At 43.8% G+C, this 11246-nt stretch overlaps 1 protein-coding gene across 1 annotated transcript in view; it reads right to left on the bottom strand.

Moving 5' to 3' along the window:
- Window positions 1-11246, bottom strand: part of crybg2 (crystallin beta-gamma domain containing 2) — a 47772-nt gene that overhangs the window by 33265 nt on the left and 3261 nt on the right. The window contains exons 2-3 of the mRNA XM_030121128.1: window positions 3071-3176; window positions 134-289 (exon numbers count right to left, since the gene is read on the bottom strand). Coding sequence (XP_029976988.1) covers window positions 134-289; window positions 3071-3176 — 262 coding nt within the window. The remainder of the gene's footprint in view (window positions 1-133; window positions 290-3070; window positions 3177-11246) is intronic.

Here is an 11246-nt window from a genome sequence, read left to right as displayed (position 1 = left end):
CTGAAAGAACAGATTCCTTGTCCTTTGACGTTTGTTATGAGAAGTGAAATCTCTGTCACAATGCCGGCATCACTTCAGCTGATCTACTGATAAACTAACTGGAGGAAAGTCTCAGTGAAGCACGTGATTTTACCTCTTGCTGCTCTTCGATGCCTTGGCTATGGAGGCCAAAGGAGCTCTTTGACATGTCGTCTTCATCTCTCTTCTTTTTCTTTTTGAAACCAAAGGAAAACGTGGCGAACCTTTTGGGCTTCCGTAGGTCCAACTCCGAGTAGCTGATGTCTTTGTCCTGTCAAAACAGACCACAATGGCATTCATTCACAGGATAAGCAGCATAACTACATCAACTTTTGTTTTTTTTTTTTAACATCTAATGCTTTGAAGGTACAAAAATCTTGTTTGTGTGGATAACCTGGAAAAACACAGTATTTTCTAATGAAGTTTACGTAAAGTTAGTGATTTCTAATGTTGTTGGACTTCATTTAGTCTCCAAAGCATCTCTCCGTTTCCTCATCCCACACTTCAGTTCCATGATCATCCTCAATTCTGAATCTGTCACTTTTAATCAGTTTGATGGAAAAATTTTTCCCCCCGTTTCAGAATTCATTAAACAAACTGAGCTGATCGCTCGTGTCAGTCAGGCAGGATAATTGTAAGCGAAGAATGAGGAACACACACACACACACACACACACACACACACCATGCACACACACAGTAAACAAGAGAAGAAAAAAAAAAACTGTTGACATTGCTCACTTCATTTTTCTCAGGGTGGGGTCGTTTTCACTGTTTGGAATGAAGGACCAGAAGAACATGAATTCTCAAGCCTACAGTAGTGAAGCTGCTTGGATTATTGTCGTTCGGGGAACTCAGTGACAATAAAAATTCCACTCTTAAAGAGTTTTACTCTCATAAACCACTTTTATCACCAGAACATCTGAAAATCAGACCTGGCAAGTAAACATACGTCTACCTGCAAATCTACTAGAGTATATCAGCACAAATAGTCTTCAAGTGAATAGTTAAAACATTTATTCTACCATTTTAACATTTCAAAATCTCTTCTGTTTCCAAGTAATAATTGAAGTAACCCTTTCTTTAAAAATGCATGCGAACAACCTGGCAACACAAATACAGATCATGAGAAATAAATATGAATGGCATTTGATCAGAGGAGTCAGTGAGTCAGCCTGCGCACTTTTTACATTTTAATTTAAACTTTTGGTCAAAAATTTAGCTTTGATGACAACTTTGAGAAACACAGGTCTCTGTACTTCTACCTTGTTTCCCAGACTACAAATTGCATCTGAATTTAATACACATCTGTTGAAAAGATGTAAGCGCTAATTTGCATGACGTTTCAAGTGAAAATGCATCGTTTTCGTGTTTCTGTCTCAGAAAATTTTCATGTTTACATGTTTGAAGAGCTGCTTCTTCTGAACCTTGAGCTCTGGCTGTCGTGCTTTTAGCCCACGAGTCCGTTTTCTTCATCAACTTTAGAAAAGATGCCAAAGTGTCTTGTTTGAGGATTTCCTGAGAGCAACGGGTTTCCTGCAGATATTTCATAAAGATATAAAACTCATGCAGGCCGATACGAAGATGGAGTTGGATAGTGCTTTGGTGAGCGTGTTTTGTTGAGCCTGGACGGAGAAGAGGAATCCAAACAGCTGCTGAGTGTCACACACATCACTCACATCTGGGTGTGTCTGCAGGAATTCCTCCTTTACTGATGTGTGAAATGTGAAGACAACAATCAGAGAGCAGCTGAGCTGCGTCTAGAGGGAGGCGGACGAAGCAATCCTCAAGTATGATAAACATCAGACGGTTGTGTGTTGAAATCCGGGCTTCATGTATTAAAGCTGCGGAAGCTGATCGTCTCTCTCTGAGGTTTAATGAGACAAACTACAAGTTATTATTAGGACATCAGATGATCGGTCAAATCCAAATCAAAACACACAGACCCGAGTTTTAGGTCGTGATCAAATTATCCTCCAAGCCATGCTGTCAAGGAGAGTTTGGAAAAACACCCATAATGCAACAGCTATAAGACAAGTCTGAAGCCAGTGTTAATAACAGACCATATCAGGATTATATTCATCTTTGGGTCATTTAGACACAGTTTTCTGCTGCCCACTACATCTACACCTGCCCCTGTTGACCTCTATTCCATCGAAATGTTAAGCAGTTTGTGTTTTGCTCAGCAGATGTCAGCAGTCAGCCACTAATACTTTAGTTCAGAAGCTTTCCAGAGCAATGGCGCCCTCTGCTGGAGATTATGCCAGTTTATTTAGTTTACGTTTTTGCTGGATTTTCTGATCCGATTTGTCAGATAACAACCTGCGGGCATGTCTGGGAAGGAAAGCTCAGACTCATCCAGGCATAATGAAACCATAACATCTGAGGAATAAAGAATTCAGCAATCACAGGTAACTTTACTGGACAGATAGCAGCTGTTTACACACACACACACACACACAGAGCAGGTATTCTCTGTGCGGAGAGTGTGTGGTGACATAATGCATCTCAGAACTACACAAGTCTGAGTGAGTGTGTGTGTAGCAGCTATAGGAGTCATGTCAGTCAGCGCTCAGGAGGGTAAAGGGGTCACAGTTATGCAAGACAGACCCCGAGGGACCCACAGCTGGAATGAGGCGACTGTTGAGAGAGAACGTTCATGTTCAGACACATTTCTGGTGAGTTCAGAGTGTTTGGAGAACGTCTGACCTGCAATGTGATCAGAAGAAAAACCTCAGGACTACAACACAAAGCTACTGATCCGGGCAGGTTTTGGTACCGAAGAGGATAAAAAAACGTCTCTACAAGTCAGTGTGAGACCAAGGATGGGATGTGAATCTTATGACAAGTGAGACGGTAGTTTAAAAAAAATCAATTCACTATTGTAGATGATGTAATGCACAAATTATGAGAAAAGATTCAGATTTTACAACCAAACCGCATATACAACGCATGAGTGTTCGCTTTAATCTGCTTCAGACGGCATTCAGCTTTAGAACGCTAAAGTTGAGTTCAGATGAACAGCATCCAGTAAATCCCTCCACTTCACCCACCTTCACTCTGGGCGCCGTGCCGTAGAGAGACGACCTCTTGTTTTTAGGGACGACGGCGTCGGCCCAGACTTCTCCATCCTCTGGTGGGTTACAGGAGTCGACGTCACTGGAAAGAGAGTTCACATGTTAACGTTCATATTAACATCGTGGTAGTCATTAAAATGAGACTGAAGTAATCCAATACACCAGCTAATCTAAAAAAAAAAAAAAAAAAAGGAGTTCCTAAATGCACGATACATCTTAATAATGAGAAAACCCAAGTAACTGCAGAAGACTGTGGCAGTTTAGATCCTGTCTGTTATGCACTGGGGGGGATTTTTTTTGTTCAGAAATCGATTTTTTTCCCATATTAGTTGAACAGTAATGTACTTAAACCACTCGTTTATGACCGTGCTTTTTGTATTGTTTTCGCAAAGTAAAATAAACTAGTATGTACTGTATTTTAAGAAGACTTCAGGATGAAATGGCTGGGTTTTAAGAAAGCTACTTTTTTTCAAATCCTCTTTTATACACAGTCAAAGCTTTTGAAAAGAAAGTCCAAAGCTAAATCAGTTGGACTCAGATGTGAGCATTTTTTGGGGGAATATGGCCCGATTAAAGTTTGTAGACGTCATCAATAGACTTTCACGTGGTCTGGCATTTAAGTAAAAAAAAAAAAAAAAAATTGTCCAAATTGAAGAATCGCAATTTAAATCGGCAGCCGGAACATCGTAAAAAAAAAAAAATCCTAACTGAGAAAGAAGCATATCGTCCCAGCTCCATTATGCATGTGCTACGAAATTTAAATAACCAAAATAAGGAGCCTAATTTAAAATGACATCTTACTTTTCTCTCATCCTGCTTGTGAATTAAATGGTCATCCTTTAAAAAAATAATAAAAAAAAAAAACCTTCAAACAGATTTTCCTTAAAATTCTAATCAAATTATTCCTGAAATATTGAAAGTTTTGTTAGATTTCTGCGTCTTTCTGTGGAAATGGAATTATGTTCTCAAAACTTTTGAAGGTGTCAGAAGACCAAATGAAAACATGAAAATGAACTTTTTTTTTTTTTTTTTTTGTCTTTTTCAGAGAACTTTCATGTCTCCACTGGAACGACCACGCTGGATGGTTATTACAATCCCCGTGACCAGGACCAGCAGAACCTGGACTGGCAGTCATGACACTGTGCAGAACTCCTCGGTACGGCCATAGTGAGCACGTGCAGCAGCAATATTTTACAAAAGCTGCGTTTTCAGAGGCTCCAGGCATCGTTGTCATGTAAACAGACACTCAAAATGCAACGAAAGTTTTTTTAATTTTCACATAAACTTTCTTGACTTCCAGCTGTATGATCAACATCAGCGAGGCAGCCGAGACACGAGGGTCTGAAGCAGCTCGCTGCAGCGGCCGCTCCTCTGCCCTGCTGCTCGTCCGGCTTCCCTCCAACACTCGGCTCCTCCGGTCGACGCTCAGCCGACACACTCCGGATCGCTGTGGATGAACTCTTTTCATAAGCTGCAGCTTCTGCTCCGGATCAGTCGAGCGCTTCTGTTCCTTTGTGTGTTTTGCTTTGTAATTAATCTCTGGTATTAAACCAACAGTTAAGCCACTTTTTTGATCCAATACCTTTTCAGCTGGTAATGAAAACAACACCGGTCGGTATTAATACACCCTCAACGCCGCCGGCTCTTCAGTCAACAGAAATCCCTCAACGGTTATTGAGAGCCATCCTCTCATCAAACAGGCAGCACAAAGGTCACTTGGTGCTCATGTGGACAGCTTCCCTTTAGATAACTGGACGAAACAGGAAGTGGAATGGCGAGCAAACAAAGACGCCGCAGGTTAGGGATCAGTGTGTCTTCAGCAGCTGCGCACGCTGGTGTGTACACAGAGCAGCGTGCAGCCTTCACCTCTCTGGTGACAACAGTTCACGGTCTTTTTCATTCATTCACTCATTCTTTATGCAGTTTTAATGATTGAGTTTTAGAGTCGAACTGGCCACTTAGACACACACACATCCACAGACACACTCCACAGTGACCAAAGCTGCACGGCATGCTTCAGATTCATCGGAGTAATGACCCGGCGATTAGCCCTGTGTGAGGCCGTTTGTCCTTCTGGTTGGAAAAGACGTCTCCGGATAAGAGGCTGAGTCACATCTGTGTCCCGAGCTGAAGCCTGTTTACATGTCAACACGCTCGAAAACACACAAAGCCCTTCAGTGTGTGAACTTACAACACGATGTTCATGAAAAGAATCTCATGAACGGGACTGAGTGAAGTCCAGCAGGATGCAAGGAGAGAGGAAAGTGTCTTCTGTCCTCTGGCAAAGCAGCGAACAGTGACTGACGGCGTTTGTTTGGTTAAGAGCAAGAACGACAGCACGAGATGGAGAGAGAGGGAGAGAGAGAGAGAGGGAGAGAGAGAGAGAAGGAAAGGAGGACCGGTTTGCTGAATTCAGACATAATTTATGGAGTTCATCTGTAGACACTGGAAACCACTCGGCTCCGTCAAACCACATACTTTCTTTATGCAAACGCACAAAACAAGGCTCCACCTAAAAAAACACACACTCACCGACGTTCCATGACAAATATTACGTTCCAGCTGAGAATCGACTGATCAACAGATTGTTTTACCACTTTTAGAAGCTTCGACACGCTTCTTAAAAACAGTCCTTTATCACAGAAATGAAGCCTTTACAGGGAAGAAAATCCTTTGGGAGCAAAGAATTTTTCTCATCCATAAAACTGATGCATTCCAATTATGTTTTCCAGAAAATGATAGCCTCTGCAGGATGGTCGTCACTTGTTTCAAGCGGCGAAAGACAAGAGCGAAAAGTGTGAAATAAGGAAAGCAAGAAGGCAAGCAAGAGCAAAAGAGAGACGGGACCTTATACACAACAAAAAAAAGGGTTAATATGTATTTGTGCTGCTGCATTTATACCTGAAGAACACTGGCCCTGACTTTTGTACTAAATGTGCCGTCTAAATTGAAACGCCACAGGACCTTTAACCCCCCCCCCAGAAAGACAAGGCTTTTCCTAAATTGCCCAACAAAGGTCTGTTTAAGATGCGTCAATAATCAGACGAAAGCTTTAGAGATCATGGAGGAACTTCACGGAGATTAACAGACAACGCTGAATCCAGATCACGTCTTGCAGGAAACGGTGATGAAAGGTTTGTTCTGATGATATTTTACGAGCATTAAAGCGCATCGCGGCTTCCCCGACGACACCCAGCCCGAAGCAGAACGCTCTCATGCTGCCTGTCGGACAACCCAACACACTGAAACAAACCTTCAATCCACCATTTCTTTAGGAAACTCGTCTTCCTGTATGCACATACCAACAAGGGTGAGCACAAATAAACTTCCCTCATCAAATATCGAAGTGCGCACACACACACACACACCCTGAAAGCATGAGGGAATGAATGAGTGAATGAAGCCCGACACATTAAGGCCGGCGGGGCGTTGACAGACATCTGGCTCACTTCAGATTCCTTCACTCATGGCACACGGAGCACAAAGGGACATTCTTGTCTCCGGTTCCTCTGAGGGGAGCTACATGACGTACCAGTTGGATGCAACCGACACCTCCACCCCTCAGCCAATCCTCCTCTTCACTGCCAAACTTCCAGGAGTCGTTTTCAGAAAGGTTTCCACCTTTTCAGTGATTGCAACCACTGTTAGCATGTAAACGGACTCCCAAAACACAACGAAAGCTTTGCATTTTCGCCTGAAAATGTCTGAATGGGGCCTTAATGTCAAGTATACGAACAAAATGTTCACACATGATGTACAAGACACTGCAAAGCTGCGACAGCGGCCCCAGTCGACCCAAAGTGCAACACACCTCCAACAAGGCGTCTTCAATATCAAACAGACAATCGATTGACAACCTCAGTCTCATAAGCTGAAAGACGATCATCATGCAGAAAGAGAAGGAGTATCTCGCAGCCTCAAAGGCCAAACAAAGTCATGTAATAGAGCTTTGTTTGCATCTTCAATGTTTGGTCTCAGATAACAGCAGCACTGCGACGCTCGTCAAAGCTCAGCCTCTCCGCCGTCTTCCCACAGGCATCGTCACTGCCCGGGTGTCATTACCCAACAGACGACGCGTTTAAAAAGTTAATGTTTGACTATTGCTTTGTTCGCAGGATGCTCAGATGATCTATTAGTAACAACTAACCGGAATCCGACTCATTACTCCTCCGCTCCATTTTCAACACATACAAAAGACCAATTGGAGCGACTTTCTCTTCTGCATTGTCATGCATGACAGATAATTATGCCTCTTCGCTGCAGCTGCTGGGACGGTTTCCACAAAGGCTAAACGTTGCTGATCTTGACTGCAATGCAGCACACAAGGTCAAGACAAACCCGACGTTCAGTCAATGAATTACTAGAGAACCGACCCAGGAGGACCCCTTTATGGTACAGGTTTTGTTTATGAATAGCTGAAATGACTCGCTAGTAAATCTTTTGCATGTGGAATAAATGTCACAAGGCACCAAGGGTTGAAAAGGTGCAAAAAAACGCCGAAGCTACTATTGATTTTTAACTATTTAAATAACATCGATGCATCTGTGAATTCATTCTATGCAAACTATGAATCAGTGTTGATTTTGTAAGCATATGTTCCTCAGGTATGCTGCAAGTTGGGTTTATATAAACCTGGCTTTGCTGTGCACACACACACACTTCATGCACAAAGCTAACCAACGAGTTCAACAAAACATTGACTCATCGGATCTGTATTGTTTTGAATAATGTTAAAAATTCAAGCGCAGTCGAGCTGAAACAGATGAGCTGCTTCTGTAACAAAGATGCAGGCAACTTGTATCCTTTGGCGGCGAGCTGGCATGCATGCGCCTCTTTGTCCGCCTGATTCGTAGTTTCATGATGATAATGTGGCAGGCATGCAGAACGGCAGGTTCCTCTGCAGCGCTTCCATTAATCCACGACTCCAGTCCGGGGTTCGTCTGACTAACAGATACTTTGAGAGCGTGGGTGTGTTCGGCCGGGCTCGGAGAGAAACTCAGAGTCGTCTCGGTAATTCAGTACAATCAGCTGTCATGTTTCAGACAAGTGATGTGACTTTGACATAACCGTGAACTTTGTGAGAACCGCGGAACCAAAACAGAGCGACTTCCCGAGACCCTGAAATCCTCAAGATACCATCCTGGTGTGGACTGAAGCCGAAGCTTCAACCAACAACAAAAACAGACTCAATCCGTCTGGACTTAATCCCATCTGGGACAATGTCAGCGCTTCTATATGTACACACACACACTCCCACACACACTGAACTGAACTCCCATTGTCGTGTAATTGTGGTTAACAATGAAGAAAATAGCACCGACTCATTATCCTTATTGTTCTCATTCAAAATAATATAAATCAGTCTCTAAAATTAATTTGAAATTTCCTCAAATTTGTTGCAATTTGTTTCTAAGTTCAGAGAGAACGAGCCGGGAACTTTCCCCTTGCGTAACCTCCCTGAGTGGGTCTGTGTACAGAGGCGGCGGCGGCAGCTTCGCAATTCATTTTCCTTCTGAGCAAACACCAGCTGTCAGCACGTCTGCTCTGAGGCCACCTGAGCAACATGGCCGCCCTGCAAACGCCACGCGACTCCGAGCTCGCCCTCCGCTCCACCCGCAGGAGCCATGGGTGGGCGTGAAGCTCCAGAACGCGTTTTCTCCTTCGTAGGCACTTCTGTCCGACGCCATGAAATTCAAAGTGTGTGTGCAGCCAGTCTGTTGTGTTCATTCGATGCATGCGTCGCATTTATTACAGGCTTCATTCAGGTCGATCTCACTTCACTTTATGCAGCGCTGGGCCTCAGGAATTTGACATTTTAAAGTTTTTTGTCGTGGTGCAGAGTATAGGAGATGAAAAAGAAAATCAAACATTTACGACAGAAAAAAAGACTATAATCTCCACAGAAAGCTAATTTTATTGAAACCTTGTGGTGCAAAATCCGGGGAAATGTTTTTGAAACTTCTCCAACTGCTGCATCCTGCATGTTTTCCCAAACTCTCCATGACAGCATGCCTTTGGCCCACGGGCCTTATGTTTGACACCACAACTCTACATATTGACATCTACAGCATGTTGCTCCAACGAGGAGTGCATGATGCCAGACTGCAGGGAACCACTCAGCACCTTCAAGCAAATTAGATCAAGAAGTCCGCTACAGATTCAAGCAGTTATTTTTGTTTTACGAGTTTAAAGATCTTGTACAAGTGATGCAAGATGCAGTTTTTCTGTCTGAATTGTTCGGAGGCTGAGGCTTTCCTTCTCGTTTACCCCTTCATCCTCTTATTTGCCCAGCTCGAGGTCACTGGTGCAGATCCATGCAAACTGTGTGCAGAAGGTCGGCCACACCCTGAACAGGCCACCAGTCCATCACTCAAAAGCACATTCCATCGCGAGTCAATGATTAACCTCAAATGCATCCGTCTGGTCACGTGGGAGGAAGTCAGAGCACCCAGCAAAACTCTAAACAAGCTCAGGGAGAACATGAGTCCATCCAGAAAGGCTCGACAGCAGGGGTGTCGAACAAAACCGGCCCACCAAAGGCTTGATGCAAGAGCTGCAGGAGAAGCTCTGCGGACATTTCACAGCATGTTGAAGCAGAAAGTTTCATTAAAATCTGCCTCAGGTTGAGATTGTTGTGACTCTTTGCTTCTTGTTAAAATATGAACATTTTAATCACCTTTACTCTGAACCCCAACAAAGTACAACTTTAAAGCTGAAAATTGAAAGTCATTTTGGATCGAGTTCACCAGAGCCCACTCCGGATCAGATCTGGCTGAACTAAAATGTGTCGACACCCCTGGATTTAAGCATGTCCAAGACTGTTCAGCCCACCTGAGAATGGAGCGTTTCATGCATATGAACCGTCCTAAAAGCCTTAAAGTCATCTCAGGATGAGCAAAATATTGACGTCAAAGAGCATTTATCCACAGTCAGAAGGACAATGAAGACATTTCACCTGTGCGAGAAGCGCCAGAGGAGAAGAACGAAAAAAAAATTGGCATCGGTTCACAACTTGCAGAAGAACATGTTGGCAAGAAACAGGAATTCTCTGGAGCTGAAGCACAGACAGCAGCTGTTCAGGAACAGGATGCGAAGCGAATGTTCAGCTGATGCAGCTCAGGTCTTCAGGAAAAATCTACAACTGTATGACACAGACAGCTTTTCACTTTCGCTTTAAATTATTGTGGAAACCGGGATGTGGGCAGATAAATGAATAAATCGACACAAAATTCTAACTTTACACCTATTTTAGTTGTTTCAATTATAAATTCATATCCTGATAATATTGATGACTCAGTTTTATCAAGCTCCATGTTAAATATATTAATCTCTCCCAATTATGAGAAAGAAAACAAATTTAGCATTCAGTTTCCACATCACTGTGCCTGATAGGTGAATCAGATGATCGTATTCATAGGCGGCGCCAGGGCGGGGCTTGGTTGGGCTAAAGCCCCACCAAGAATTGTATTAGCCCTACCATGAGCCAACCAAGAAAAAACGAAACGTTTGAAATCCAACAGCGCCACTGCGGGGCATGTAACGGCATTCAGACAGGCGTCTGCGAGGACAGCTGAGCCGTCACTCTGGGGTCCTGCTACGTAGTACGTCACTCATGTGAGTGTGCCTGAGCTAACCTGGCTGTAATTTGTTTTGGCGGCTCATAGTCACCCGTGATTAAGTTAACGGTAGTAAGCTCTTCAAAACATGGACACATTTGTTTCTAAACGTCGCCGGACAGTCCGTCTTGTTGGTGAACAGTTTGTCCTGCTTCTCACGGTTTTCGAGGAGATTTTCCAGGTCACAAAATTCATGTCTGACCAGCTCCAATCAACAGATCTGGCAACCTCCTCCAGCGGACTGCAGAGGCACCGCACACAGTGCTGCGGTAATCCCGGACCGGAGACGGAACGCAGCCAGAACGGTTGTTCTGTTGGACATGATGTTTCTGCAGGTCATACAAATCGCTGACTTTCAGAAGGAAGACCGGCTCTCCTCTCCGCCGTGCTCGACGTGCGCGCTCAGAATAACAGTTCGTGTCGTGCGCTACGGAAGCCTCACACGGACAAAAGTGCGGCAAACGAGTAAAGTTGGCTCGACCCGGGGAGCGACCGTGTTCTCACTGCATCTAGATCGAGCCGGGGTGTTGTTTTAT

The sequence above is a fragment of the Salarias fasciatus genome, chromosome 22 (assembly GCF_902148845.1).
Source record: "Salarias fasciatus chromosome 22, fSalaFa1.1, whole genome shotgun sequence".
Taxonomy (NCBI): Eukaryota; Metazoa; Chordata; class Actinopteri; order Blenniiformes; family Blenniidae; genus Salarias; species Salarias fasciatus.
Note: the sequence above shows the minus strand (reverse complement) of the source record. Positions and strands in the feature narration are given on the sequence as shown.